The following is a 15848-nucleotide window of genomic DNA, read 5'->3' on the forward strand; positions in this document are numbered from 1 at the left end:
ATCTTCTCATCTGTAAATGATGTGACTGGACTAGATGCCCTTTAAGGTCTCTACTAGTTTTGAAATTTCTGATCCTTTGTCCTTGAACAAGTAACCTCAACTCTTTGGACCTCAGATTCTCAGATTCCTCATCTTCAAAATAGGGATATTATTACCGGCACTATTTATGGGGTATGGAGAATATGGGAAAGCACCTTCTACAGCAGCATAGAGATGGGAGTGGTTGCTATCACTGTATCTTGCTTTGATAATTGGAGAGTGTTAATTGGTGCTTGCTAGGATCATTCTGTGTTCCTACTAAAAGATTTGAAAAGAAAATGCAAATTTGAGGTTAGGGTCTTGATCCCTAGGGATTTCTTCTTCAGCCATCACCTGTAGAGCCCGATTTCCTCCCCTGAGCAGTTGCTTGGTTTGTAAAGCCCTTGCCTACCCAACTCTTGCATGTATTTCAAGCAGTGGAGCTGGGGTCAAGGCCAAGTATGTTGGCACAAGGACAGTGAGCAGGATTTGTCTGGCTCAGCGACTGCTCTGTCCTACTGACACATCACACCACTTTGGATATCTGAAACTTGGCTCCCAGCAACCATCCCCCTTCCCCAACTCTGTTCCCTATGGCCCTAGAGTTCTGTCCTCCCACATTCTCCTCCCAACTGCCTTCTACTTTTATCTTTTTTTGAGTTATCTTAGAACAATTGAAATGGAGGTTAACAGCTGGGTAGCTGTCAATTAATCAATAAACATTTATTAAATGAGTACTGTTTGTTAAGGCACTGCGCTAAACATTGGTTTTCTCTGGTATCTATGTTGTAGGAATGATGGCAGGATTTGGATTAGTCCTAATGTAAAACAGCATGGTAGTAAGCATGATTGAAGTGCTGTTACTATAGTTTCCTTCAGGCAAGACCCAGGAGACATAAAAAACCTTTAGTGGAATATGTTAAGAGACTTACTGGCATCCTGAACTCATAGCTCAATGGGTAATACATATTTAAGGCAATTAACAACTAAACAATAGTAGCTTTAATGTATATATTTGGAATTGTAAAATGGACCGTAATCGATTTAGAAATTAGATCATATTTTGGTTTTAAAGCCTGTGCCTACCCAATTTTTGCATGTATTTCAAAATTAACACATACTTGTGAAGGAGGAAGAAGATTGGGAGATATTCCCAGAGCCCATAATATATAGAAACACTTTTGGAAGAAGTAAACATTATTTTACTTAACATTATAAAGGTCATAATAGGGACCTGCTACTGGACTTGTCAAATATAACTAGAAGCAAATTTCCTTTGGATGGGTCTGTAAAAGAAAGGAAGGAAGGAAGTTTTTATTAAGTACCTTCTATGTTCCAAGCACTGTCTTAAGTGCTTTACAAATTTTTTCTCTTCTGATTCTGGAACAATCCTGGAAGTTAGGGGCTATTATTTTCATCTCCATTTGCATTTGAGAACATTCCTCAGCTGAGAAGTAGATGAAGTTTCATGAGCATGAGATGCACCAGGTGAGACAGCTAACATCCAAGATTAGAATCAAAAGCTTGACTTTAGTAAGAAAGGTGAAAGGAGTTTACCAAAATCATATTGCTCATTAGTGGAAGAATAAGGATAATTGCTGCTAATGAAACTTTTCTGGCTTCAAGAAATCACCAGGCAAATTGTTATACAAAAGTGAAGGAGAGGAAAGGTAACTTTCACTGTGGGGGTGGAGATAGGGCGGGGAAATTAAGGAAAAGCTTCATTAAGGATATAGCACTTGAATTGAGCCATGAAAAAAGGAGAGCTTATCAACAAATGAAGATGGAAGTAGAAGTGTCCATTGCAACCACAGTATATAGTTTGAGCAAAGGTATGGAGATAGATGAGAAGGAGTTTCCTCCTCCCCATCCTAAGGGAATGAAAGGTTTGGAATATTGACTCTAAGTACAACTGACAAAGTGGGATAAAACCAAATTATAAAGGAATTTTTACTTTATTCAGTAGACAATAAGGAGAAACTGAAGAATTTTGAGTACTGAAGTGACATAATTTTACATGCATTATAGAGATTATTTAGACAAGAGAAGAAAGGATGAATTCTAAACTTCTAAGTCAAGTCATTCTTTTCCATATTCCCTCTGCAAGCCAGCTCCCCCTATAATACTTTTCCACTTGCTTCCCTATCTAACCAAGTCCGACTTAATCATGGCTCAACTCAAGCCATACACCCTGATCTTCCTATTGGTCTACATAGCAGTCTTTCTGTTCTTTAAAATTATCCTGTATTTATCCCTGAAGCACGCCATCTACTTATTAATCATATAGTATCTTTATTGTTCTCTAATTGTGTCAGAATGTTGATATCACTTCCCAGTCACCCAAGTACAAAGTAGCCCCAAGAAATCCAAGTGCTCTCTGATGCATGGCTGGTGGATTATAATGGATAATTCAAGCAAGTGAACTTCATTCAGCTGAATCAATTCCAACACAATCATTGTGGTTGTTGACTATCTTGCTCCTATTATGGTTAAATAAATATCTGGGGGTTTTTTGGTCAACTTTGAATGGCCTACAGGAGCTTCATTTTGTTCCAATATCAAACTTAGAGCACCATAATGAGTCAGGCAGAGTACATAACAAAGACACTGTTGATTAATTGATTCTGTAATTATTCATTTATATTGTGTTTTTGGACTGTTATGCATATGGGTAAAATAACTACTTTTTTATTAAATACAAATATAAAGGGGTATGTGTTTATCTTCTGTAGATTCATGTTCAGCATCCTTGATCTTAGCCCATCAGCAGACAAAAGGGATGATGGACATCCCTTTCTATTCCCACATGCTTTTGATGACCTCAGCCAAACCTCTATATTTTAGAATTTTCCATTCCATATAGTTTGGTTATTATTATAATCTTGCCCAGCCCCCGTAACAGGAGGAATAAGCCTTGTGAAGAAGAGGATCAATATCCCTGAAACTACCAAGTTGCCCACTTGCCACCATGGGCAGGCAAGCCAGTCTAGCTGAAGTGGCAAGGCTTCTAGAGTGAAGGCACCCCACACCAGGGAGGTCAGCATATTAGTACAATGACCTTGAATACCATCTCCCCTCAGACTCTGGTTGAAACAATAAATAAATATTTATTAGGAGCCAGGCACTATGCTAAGTGTTGGGGATACAGAGAATGGTAAAAGACAGTACCTGCCCTCAAGGACCTTAGTGTAATCAGGAAAATTATGTACAAACAACTGTGTTCAAACAGCCCAGTACCTAGAGTTCAAAAGTCCTAAGAACTCCAGGGTTCCATAGACAATCATTGATCCAGGTTTTAGCTTGGATTCCACATTCATCCAGTAGAATAACTGCCAGTCATCTTGATTTTTGTCTTTGCAACTAGTCCCTGAAGACTCTGGAGGAGAGACCAAGGCTAATGACTGAACAATAATGCCTCACTTAAATCCAATTGATATGCAAAACAAAATATCATGACTTCAAAAACAAAGGACAAGCAACCATAATTCTTGCACAGATGTAACCTTCTATTTGCCTTCTCAATAGCTAAAGCCCCAGGAAGAAAGTTTTTGCCACAAAGATTTGGGAGCCATCAGATGATGCAACAGAAAAACAGATTAAGTTTTTTTCAATTAAAATTGCATTAAAGAAGTTCTTTATAGGTCTCGGGGCAAAAAATAAAAAATAAAAGGAAATTGAGGGGGTACTCATCAATTGGGGAATGGCTGAAGGAACTGTGGTATGTGTTTGAGATGAAATATTATTATTCTCTGGGAAATGATGAGCAGGATGCTCTCAGGAAAAAAAAAACCTGGAAAGTCCTCCATGAATAAAGTGAAATGTACTATATACAAAATAAAAGCAATGTTTTAGGATGAGTAACTGTGAATACTTTGCCATTCTCAGTAGTACAATTATCCATGATTACTCTGAAGGACTTTTGATGAAAAATCCTATCCATACCCAAAGAAGAAGCTGATTGTGTCTAAATACAGAATGAAGCATTCTCTCTCTCTAGCTCTCTCTTTCTTTTTTAACTTAATTTTTCTTGAGGGTTTTTATTTTCATTAGGGTGGGAGATCTATGTTTTCTTTTACAAGTTTGCATAACTTTACATGTTAGAGATAGGGATAAGGGAGAGAGCCTAGACCTCAAAAATCTTAAAATCTTAAAAACAAATGTAAAAAAAAAATGTTTTGAATGTAACTGGGGAAAAATATTAAATAAAAAAAGAAAGAAAGCTTTAAAATGAAATGAGCAGAACTGGGAGAACACTGTGCACAGTGACAGCAATGTTGTACTATGATCAACCATGAATGACTTAGCTATTCTCAAAAACATAATAACCCAAGACAGTTTCAAAGGACTCATGATGAAAAATGCTATTCACTCCAGAAAAAGAACTGATGATGTATGAATACAGACTGAAGCATAGTATTTTTCACTTTAGTTTGTGTGTGTGTATTTTTTGAGTCTGTGTTTTCTTTCACATGACTAATATACAAATATGTTTGTCGTGATTGTATACACATAGACACACACACATATCCTATTTCTAATTGCTTACCATCTCAAGAAGAGGGGAAGGGAGAAAGGAAGAGAATTATGAACAGAATTTTTTTCTTTTTTTTATTAAAGCTTTTTATTTTCAAAACATATGCATGGACAATTTTTCAACACTGACCTTGCAAAACTTGTGTTCCAATTTTACCTCCCCCAGACAACAAGTAATGCAATATATGTTAAACATGGTAAAATATATATATATATATATATATATATACTAAATCTAATATATGCATACATATTTATACAATTGTCTTGGGCACAAGAAAAACCAGATCAAAAAGAAAAAAGAAAGAAAGAAAAGACAATGCAAGCAAACAATAGCAAAAAGAATGAAAATGCTATGTTGTGTTCCACACTCAGTTCCCTAGTCCTCTCTCTGGTATAGATGACTCTCTTCATCACAAGATCATTGGAACTGGCCTGAATCATCTCATTGTTGAAAAGAGCCACGTCCATCAGAATCGATCAAAGTATAATCTTGTTGCTGCCAAGGAACAACTTTTTAATCAAATACTAAAAACTGTTTTCATATATAAGTGAGAAAAATAAAATATGAAAAATATGAAAAATGAGACCACAAAAAGAAAATGCATTATCATCTACTTTGCCATTGCACAAAGGTCCATAGAGTCTTTCCATCTGACTTGCAGCTGAAATCTTTCATATGTTCCTTTTCCAAATTTATCTTCCTAATAGGATGGGAGCACCCTGAGAGCAGGAATGATTTTGCTTTTCTATTTGTATCCTCAGTGCTTAGCGCATTGCTTTTCATATAGTATACGTTTAAATGCTTTTTCATCACTTCATTTTCATTTTTATAATGTTCATCCAGAAGTAATTCTAAAACAAATGACTATCCTGTTATTACTTCTATATAGTGACTATTGCACAGGTGGGGGAAAACCGGGTTTTTGTGTAGTTACATAAAAATATTAGGATGTAAGCTTATCCTTTTATTCGGGGTTATTTCACCTTATTTATTGTTCTTATTTTTTCAGTCTAGTGAAGAATAATGATTTTAAATGCCTAAAAAAGACATAGGATTAAAAGGAAAAACCATTATAGTAAAATATGGTTATTAAATTTTTTAAACAAATTCACAAGCCACAGGTTAAGAATGTCTGCTCTAGTCTCTAGATTCCCTGAAAGCATGCTTGATATTATTGCAGTAGCAGACAGAAGAATAGAGATGTTTATACCATGACCTTGACCCACTTAACTTTGATTGCTTTTGACCTCCAGGTCCCTATTCTCTGAAAACTTTTTGTTCCAAGTAGTTAGACAATTATGATTATTTGGGATAGAAACAACTAATAAAAATGCCATTCTTCAATTTTTCTGAACCATGGGCAGTTGTGATCAACAGTTCAGTTTGTGATAATGATACAGTTCTAATAAGGTTTGTTGGTTGAGTTTTCTAAGATATTTTAAGGGCTCTATTTGTAGTAGGGGGATTTGTCATTTGTCAATTCATGAAAGATAGCAAGCTTCTGAAGCATAATGCTAGTAGCCACCCAGTCATGTCTTAATCTGTACTCAGCAGGTGCTAAATTTTTATAGCCTACAGTGATAATGATGGTGATGATGGTTTTAAAAGCCCTTCCAAGATCTGATGTTCTGTGGAGCTCTGAGTTTCAACTAAGAACTAAAAATCCATTAATGGAATGCTGGTCCATTGCAAGATATCCCACACAGGATATCACTCTTCAAGGAACTGTGTGGGTAAAAGGAGTCAGTTATCATCAACTCTGAAATGTCTGCTACTGGAGGTTATGTGAAACTACTCCCCTCCCCTCCAAACACCCCCTATCTCCGGCATTAGGATATGGTCTGGAACACAGGATTCGCTTGGTCTTTTGGATTCCAAACTACCCCAGGGAGGGAGATTAGCTTCAGCAGATCTGTTTATGAGTTTGTTGTTGACTCTAGGCATCCAGGATCTGAGTGTGTGGGATGACACACAACTTGTCATGTTGTACCCATTAAGCAGAAGACCACCCTGAAGGAATTTTTCTGAGTCCCTTTCTCTTTCCCTAGCCATCTTTGGAACCAACCAAGATCCAGATCCACCTTTATAAGAACAATTAATTGAATTCACCAAGTTGCCATGCCCTTTTGTTAGTGATTCCATCTGTGCTTCATGCCTTTGAAGTACTTTATAAGGGATCAGTTTATAGACACTATCCAGTAAGGGGGATACTCCCTCCCTTATCTACCTTCATCCTTCTAAAAAAAAATCAGCAGAATTAAAAAGCTTGACTTGAATATAAATTCCTCTACTACAGATGTCCAAGAAAAATTAAGGATATAATCATATGCTGTCTTTATTTCATAAATGTATTATCTCTCCAGCTCCTCTCCATGAGGGGAGGTAACTTAATTTTCTCATAGAATCCTTGATATTAGCACCATAATAGAAATATATTTCCCCTTAAAAATGTCTTTCATATAATGCCAGATTGATCTACCTTATGCTTTGATCTAATTACATCTGTCCTCTCCTAAAAATCCTGCAACTATCTACTAGATCTAAGGAAAGTTCAAGCTCTGTTTGGCCTTCAAGACCCTCCCCTGACCAGCCGGGTCTTATATTACTACCCTCTACGTGCTCCAGTCAAACTGGACAAGTCTCTGTTCTCTGGGAAATGCCTTGCCTTATACCACCTTCATGCCTTTGTTCACGTTCCCAGTCTGGGATGTCATCTTGCCCTATCTTCAATAACATTACATTTTGTTTGGAGGAGAGGACATGTAAGAGAGTGGACAGAAAGGTGTCTTGGTCAGGAAAGTCATAAGGTTAGGAAGTGAAGCCATTTGACTGCTATACCCATACATTAAAATGACTATGGTGGATAAGAATCAAGTTAGTTAAGGTAAATACTGATCAATCAGAAGCCTAGAAGCCCAGGATAGAAAGGAGAATAAAAAAAATATATCATCTGTACTGACTCTAATATGACCTATCACTTATGAGAAGATCTGCTTGCAAAGAATATAGAATTTTAGAGCTGAAGTGGGGAGAGGAAGCTCATTAGAGATCATTAAATATAACCTATTCATTTTACATAAGAAGAACTCGAACACTGAACAGAAATTGACTTTCCTTAGCTCAGAGAGAGCAAATTATTGTTAAAACTGGGATTGGATAGAGCGAGGGTCTTCTAATACATTGGAGATTAATAATAACTGATGGGAATATGTGTCACCTGGGAATAAAATAATTGATTTTTATGGTATAAGGATCCAAGACCTGGGAGGCATGAGGATATGGATTTAAATCAGGGTAGTTCTGTGGAAAAAAGGGTGGCAATGAAGTCCGAGAACAGGATTCAAATTCTACCTTTACCACTCACATACATTAGACACTGGGTAAGTTATTTCCCTTTTGTGATAGAACTGGACTAGATGATGACTAATGATCATCACCAGCTCTGGACTCCAGGATTCTATTGTAGCAGAGTTAACTACTCTCACATATAGCCTGCACTGCCTCAGCCTAGTCCTTACCATAGGCATTCTCATCATCCCAAATTCTAAAGTCAGCTAAGGATATGTTTAAACATTTATTTATTCATTGCTACAATTATAACCTTTCTCATCCAATAATTAATTAATTAGCTCCAAGCCTCCACTATGGATTGTTAACATTATTTATTTAGTAAATTCAGGAAAACCTCTTTTTCTTATAAGCAGTTGCTTAAATATCAATAGAGGAAAAAAATAACAACCCTGAGTTTAAAAAAAAAAATAACAAAGTTACTGATTATACAATTTATTAACAATGTAATAAATAATAATAACAATAGATAATTATTTACATTGTTTTAGCTGTATTTTTCACGGCCATCATTGTTATTCATTAATTCTCATTTCTACAGTCTTACCATTTAATATCATAACTCCTGATACCAAGTATTTTCTCAATAATTCTCTTCATGTCTCTTTTACTAGATAAATATCGATACATTTTTCTAAGAAAACAAGCTCTTTCTTCATCTTCTCTGGTGGAGGGAAAGAGGGTATGAGTGGGGGGAGCTTACTGAAGCTTGTATCACAGTACAATCAAATGAGCCCTGGTTTAGCCACAAACTTATTGTGTGACATTGGATAAATAAGTTCTTTCTCTTTCTCGCCATTTCCTCAGTTTCCTTCTCTGTAAAGTGAGAAGTTTAGACTAATCTATTCTCTATGGTCCTTTCTATGTTCCTATAATTTGTCTCATCTTTAAACCACCGTTGAAAAAAAACAACTTCATGTCACTGGTACCCTGAGCTGAACCTGAGCCAAAGACCAAGCAACAGAAAACCATAAGCTTGAGCAGGAGAGGGAGGTTGAAATTTTAGAAGGGATTTAAGTCCTATTACTCATAAGATAATACTATTTTTCTATATCCCCAGTAGCCTCTAACAGAGCACCAAGCATATACTTGGCAATTATTAGATATTTGTTAAATAACTGAAGAAAGAATCATGAGAGAAGTGGTTATTTAATGAGATAATAATTGCAAAGCATTTAGCCCAGAACTTGGCACCTAATACAAAAATGTTAACGATCATCATCATTATTAATGATAATAGTTTCTGAGTCAAATGCTCCAATTGTGAGGTCTCCCATCCTATAGAAAGCTTCAAAGGAGGCTGTGGACAGATTCTGTAAGATGATTTTGGTTTATCATAATAAATTGCTTACTGCCTCAGGGACGAGGCAGGGAGGAAGAAAGGAATGGAATTTGTAACTCAAAAAAATTTTAAGCAAATATTAAAAATTGCTTTTACATGTAATTAGGGAAAAATATTATTTTAAAAATAAATTTGAATAATGCCTCAAAAAAAGCTGATTTTGGTTTATTTCTGTACAGAAGAAGCAGAATAATAATCATTCATATTTACATGTTATTCAGATATTTCATTCATATCTGACTCTTTGTGGCCCCATTTAAGATTTTCCTGGCAAAGACAGTGGAGTGGTTTGCCCAGGGTCACACAGCAAGTACATGTCTGAGGTCAGATTTGAACGCAAGTTTTTCTGACTCCAGGTTTGATGCTCTATTCACTGAACCATCTAGTTGCGCCATGAGAACATGATTGTTCTTTAAATTTTTACAACAAACTTTCCCTACAACAAATCTAGCTAATAAGTGATAGAGTAAAGGCCCCTATTCAGTAGTGTTCTTTCCATTACAACATACTGAGTCCAAATTATTCTCCTTTGTCTTAGAAGTCAGAACTAAGACCAATAGGTGAAAGTTTCAGAAAAGCTACTTAAACTCACTGTAAGGAAAAAGAAATTAACAGTCATTGCTGCTGCTGGAAAAAAGAAGCTGCCTTGGTAGACAGTGAATTCTTCCATCCCCAGATATGTTCTGGGAGCTCCTGGATTCCTACTTAGTGGTGATGTTAAAAAAGGGATGTCCGTTCAGGTATGGGTGAAACAAGATGATCTCTATAAGAAGCTATGATTTTATATACTTGTTTATATGCATGTATATATAATATATATACATGTGTATTTTATGTGTGTATAGGATATATGTGGTGCATATTATATATTTATATATATAAAACACATAAATTTAATTATTTAATGTGTATTTTTTGTTTTTGAATTTATTTATATTTATTATAAATATACATTTATTTGTATATATGTGGGCATTATATGTGTATATAATATATTAAATATATCTTTATATATCTCTTAGGGTGGATGCACGAAGGGGCTATAAGCCATAGGCCATTGGGTGAAAAAGTCTAGTAACCTCTCTTGCAATTTACTTTTGCAGACACTGCAACTTTCAAAAATGCTTTATTGTTGTCATGGCAAAGTATTTTTCCAGACGGTCAGCATGGTTCAATGAAAACACACACTTGTGATAATGAACACATCCAGTGATGTCCAGAAGCAAACCCAGGCCAGGCAGATCCTTCATGGCTTACCTCAGGCTTCAGAGGCAGGGGTTACTTTCTTGGGAGGCCGGATCTTGTCGTTGATCCAATCCACGTAGTTGGTGACTCGCGTATAAACACCCGGCTTGTTGAATCTGCCGCAACCATCGCCCCAACTGATGATCCCATAAAGGTAAGAAACCCCATTCTTTTCACAGGCTAGGGGTCCACCTGAGTCACCCTGTGTTGGTTAGAGATCAAGAGCAAATCATTTTAACTCCAGGAAATGATTACACTTCATATAGAAAGTTGGCGAAGATGGGAAAATAAGAGTAACTCTGGATAGGCAGTCAAGTATTCTGAGTTCTGGTTCTTACTCTGCCATTGATAATGTTAGGCACTACAATCTCACTCTTTCCCGAATTACCAGCCACGATAAAAGCAAATACAGTGAGGTTCTGATTAGTGTGAAGAAGGAATCCTCTGAAATAGTCTCATATATTCAAATTTGTTATTTGAATTTATAATTATAATATGCTTCTAGTCTGTTGGGGGAAAAAAGACAATATAAATTCAAATAATATAACCATTTTAAGGGATTTATTATTTGCACTCATTGGAACCCAGATGTGCTAAATAAATATATAAGCATCTACAAACACATATTTATGTGTGTGTATATATTTATTTATTTATTTATTTATATAGAACTTCCTCCCTCCATAATTATAAGATGTAGAAAACAGCTTAATAAACTTATTTAAAATTATTTATAAACTGATTTCATAGACTTCCTCATTTAAGGAAAAATTGTATTTCAAAAAATGAATCTATTTAACCCAAAGGGATGAAGTTCTTATGGTGGAATTTCAATGAACAATAGATGACATACACAATTCTTTCCTTTGCTCATTTCCATAGAAGAGAAATTTCAACTTAAAAAATTTTCTTTGTAATATAATAACAGCTTATTTTACACAGGGCCTCATTGTTCACAAAATGAATATTAATATAATAATAAGATGATGAAATTGGGAGACAAAGAGATTAAGTCATTTGCTCCATGGTGACACAGCTAGTGAGTGTCAGAGCCTGGACTTGGATTCAGGTTTGCTAAATTCATATTCATTTTTTTCTGCTACGCAATACTGCCTCTTACTACACATCAAAAATCAAATGGCTTGCCTCTTGAGGTAGTAAGTGGCCCATTATTGGAGGTATTCAAGCAAATGCTAGATAATGACTACTCAGGAACGTTTCAGACAGGACTCCTACTTTGGGGACAAACTGTGCTAGAAAAACTCCTAGATGCCTCTGAACTCAATGATTCCATGATATTGTCATTCAATTCAGATATACTTATAATAAAAGATAGTTGATCTGCTAAGTATACAGTCTGTGAAAACTTTGCAGACCTGTTTCAATTATGTTTCATATTCATGAAGCAAGAAGCCATGAAAATGTTATTATTCTTTAATGGCCAAATAAACCCCCTGACTTCTATTGTTCCAAACTCTGACCAGAAATATTGACGTAGCCTAGTGAGTCGGAACCAAAATTAATAAGTGACTAATCCTTAGAGAGGCAGAAGGGGAGAGCATAAAGTCCTGGAATAAGAGTTGGGAAACCTGGTTTCTGGTCTTACACTAATTTGAGATGTGATCATGGTTGTCACTATGTCTTTCTGAGCCTCAACTTCCTCATCTATAAAATGAGTCAGAAGGAAAGAAGGATTTATTAAGCACCTATTATGTCCCAGGCATTGCAATAAGTGCTTTGTGAATATTATCTCATTTGCTTTTCATAAAACACTGGATGGTTGTTTTCCTTCTTATTCAGACTTTTTTTTAAGTCTTAATGACCCCATTTGGTTTGCCAATTATTTTTCCAGTTCCTTTTACAGATGAGGAAACTGAGGCAAAAAAATGATTAAGTGACTTGCCCAGAGTGAGTGTGTGAGAGCAGACTGGAATTCAGGAGGATGATTCTTCCACATTCTAGATCAAGCACTCTATCCACTATGCTTAGACTTAGCTGCCCCTGGGAGATAAGACTATGATGATTCCCATTTTACAGAAGAAAACTGAGGCAGAGAGAAGTTAAGGAACTTTCCCAGAGTCATGTAACTAGTCAGTGCCTTAGGCTAGATTTGAACTCGGAGCTTCCTGAGACTAGTGTTCTATCCCTCTGCATCACCTAGCTGCCAAATTGGATTATGGGACCTCTGGGGTCCTACTCAGCCTAGACATTCTAAGATATGAAGTGTCCCTTTCTCACACCCCTCATCCCCAGGGGAAGGCAGGAAGAAAACACTATGACATCATGCTTTCAGAATGGCCCTGTCATCCCGGCAGGCCCTGAGGAGAGGGCCCAGGATTCTAGAACACTCAGTAAACACGGCATTCACTGTTTGGAACTTAATGGGCCAAATCTAAAACAGGTGCTACTGGGGGAGGAGGGGGAGTGATGGACTATCCGGCAGCTCCAAGTCACGAGATGGGGGTATTAGGTAAGTTTCCTGCTTAATGGAGCTGGGAAGGCTGAAGTGAAGCTCAAAATCTTGCTTTATTATGCATTATAATGGTCAGTAATTGAATCCAACCTTTTTTCTTTAAAATTCATCTCCCTGGAGGCTCATGACAACAGATTCAGAATTGGATAAATATCTTTGAATAATAGAGAGGCACTGTGGGGGTGGGAATCCCAGTGGTCTGGGAGATAAGAAGCATAATTCTGAATCCCAGCCCCGCCACTCACTATATGAACCACAGCTGAGATTTACACTAGAATTAGAGGTCCTTTCCATATTTTTCCATATTCATATATTTCCATACTCCATGTTTCATATTTTAAGATCCTTGTTAGGCATGATATTCTGTCTTCTAACATTAGTTCTGTCTTAGTTCAGGCCTCTCTGGACAAAGACAGTTAACCTGTGGATTTCCCTTTCTAGATGTATCATACACTTCTCTAATTCAATATTTCCAAAATGGAACCCATTGTCTTCCCCTCTACCTATTCCTTCCCCAAACATTACTATTTCCCTTGAGGTAGCCACCATCCTTCCAGGTACATAGACTTGTAATCTTGGAGCCATCTTTGATCTTTCTCTCTCTCCTTCATTCCCATTATATCCCATCCATTGTCACGTCCTACAAATTGATCTTTCCCAACATACCTCACATTCTTTCTACTTATTCAGATAACTGTCATCTCTTGCCTGACTGAGGCAATAGACCCTTACTCCCTACTTCTAGTTCCTCCTCTCCCCAATCCATCCTACATATAGGAACCAAAATTATCTTCCTAAAGCATTTGTGATGATGTCCCTTCCCCTGCTTAAAAAATCTTTATTAATCCCTAATAATGTCTTTGTAATAACATCCAAGGTTCTGACCTTTCATACTTACAATCCATTCATTTCATAATATTCCCCTTTGCAAACTCCATGTTCTATGAAAACAGAATTTTTAACTGATCTCTTAACTAGACAGTCCCATCTCCCAACATTTATATGGATAATCACCATTCTTTTATGCTGAGTGAAGTAAGCAAAACCAAAAGAACACTGTACACAATAACAGCAAGATTGTGTGATGATCAACTGTGATAGGCAGCTCTTCTTGGCAATACAGTGATCCAAGACAATTCCAGTGGACTTGGGATAGAAAATGCCATTCACATCTAGAGGGAGAACTATGGAGACTGAATGCAGTCTATTTTCATACTATTTTCAATTTTTTTGTTTTTTCTTTCTCATTTTTTCCCTTTTGGTCTGATTTTTCTTTCAAAACATGACTAATACAGAAACATGTTGAAAATGATTGTGCATGTATAAACCACACCAGATTGCTTACTCTTTTTGGGAAGGCAGAAGGGAATGGAGAGGAGAAAAAATTTGGAACTCAGAATCTTATAAAAATGAATGTTGAAAACTATCTTTACATGTATGTGGAAAAATAAAATACCATTAAGGAAAACAAATAAAACAAAATCAAAAATGGAGCCACCAAGAGCTCTAAGTCACATAGCTGCGGAGTGATACAATGGTCTCCTAAGCCAGAAGTGGGCTTCCCACATAATTCCCCCCCACACCCTTTGCATTCATTAAGCACTTCACAGGTTATTATTTCATTTTAGAGTCCCAGGTGATCAGATTAGCTAATGTTCCAGGAAATACTGAGGGGTTTTTTTGAGGACCAGTAACTTTTGATGGGGGAAGATGGGGGGGGTAAGCTTGGGTTTGTGATGGTGGAGCCCCAAAGAAAGAGTCACTGAGAGAGGAGAGAAACACAGAAGAGAGAAATTTCATTGATTTTGATATGTTTCTAATCACAGATGATTTAGAATGAAGCTGGAATGGCAGAGAGTAGATGGTGTGGAGAAAAGGGGATGGCAAGAGTGGGAACTGTTCAGTGGATGAGGTGTGTAAGAAGGGGGGGGAAGGGTAGCAGACGTGAGATGGTAGAATTTAAACATGGAAGAAACCTTCCAGAGCACCTGAGTTAATCACCCTCTTTCAGACGAGGAAAGTCTAAGGCACAGAGAAATGTGCCTGTGTTTAACCTATATTGGGTCACTTGCTCTCTAGAGGATGGGAAACAGAGAAAAATTTGGAACATAAGGTTTTCCAAAGGTAAATGTTGAAAATTACCTTTGCATGAATTTGGAAAAATAAAAAGCTATTGTTATTAAAAAAAAAAAACCTTCTGATATCTTAACCCTATTTGCCTCAGTTTCCTTATCTGTAAAATGTAATGAAGAAGGAAATGGCAAAGCGCCCCAGTATCTTTGACAAGAAAATCACAAATAGAATCATAAAGAATCAGATGTGATTTTAAAATGACCCGGACAACACTAAGATCTAAATAGAGTAAAATGACTTGCCCACAGTCATCTAGTTAATGAATTGAAGAGTCAGGATTCATTTTCAAGATCCCTGCTACCAATTCAGTTCTCTTTCCACTATCCAGGGCTTCTTCAACTTTTTCACTCGTGCCACTTTTTGCTTGAAAAACTGTTACACAACCTTGAGCATGTAGGTCTATAAAATAGGCATAGAAATCAAACATTTGCTGAAGACAAGTCATAATTTCACGATCCCCACATTCAGTGACAAGACCCACATCACAAACCACCGTTTAGTGCTCTGGACCACACTCCCTCTCATTCCTTTGGCCGAAACAAAATAAATCTAGAATTACTCTCCCCAAGCCTTACCTGGCAAGCGTCTGATTTGCAGTCAAAGTAACCAGCACAAAACATGTTGGGGGTGATGTCTGCGCCATAGACCTCCGGGCTGCTGCATTTGTGATCGGGCAGGAGAGGAAGCAATGCTTCTCGTAAGTAAGTGGCGTAACCCGTGACATCTTTTAAGGAGAGACCAAGGAAGAAGTC

The 15848-nt window shown here is 36.8% G+C and overlaps 1 protein-coding gene across 2 annotated transcripts in view; it reads right to left on the minus strand.

Annotated features, from left to right (window-relative positions):
- Nucleotides 1-15848, minus strand: part of HGFAC (HGF activator) — a 76281-nt gene that overhangs the window by 14099 nt on the left and 46334 nt on the right. Inside the window, exons 13-15 of one of the 2 annotated variants that reach the window (XM_051964992.1) lie at nt 15672-15820; nt 10503-10692; nt 4797-5050 (exon numbers count right to left, since the gene is read on the minus strand). In XM_051964992.1, the coding sequence (XP_051820952.1) occupies nt 10504-10692; nt 15672-15820 (338 nt within the window). In that variant the 3' untranslated portion in view covers nt 4797-5050; nt 10503. Of the gene's footprint in view, nt 1-4796; nt 5051-10502; nt 10693-15671; nt 15821-15848 lie in introns of those variants that run through there. The other variant, XM_051964991.1, reaches the window with a different exon arrangement.

Source organism: Antechinus flavipes, chromosome 6 (assembly GCF_016432865.1).
Source record: "Antechinus flavipes isolate AdamAnt ecotype Samford, QLD, Australia chromosome 6, AdamAnt_v2, whole genome shotgun sequence".
NCBI lineage: Eukaryota > Metazoa > Chordata > Mammalia > Dasyuromorphia > Dasyuridae > Antechinus > Antechinus flavipes.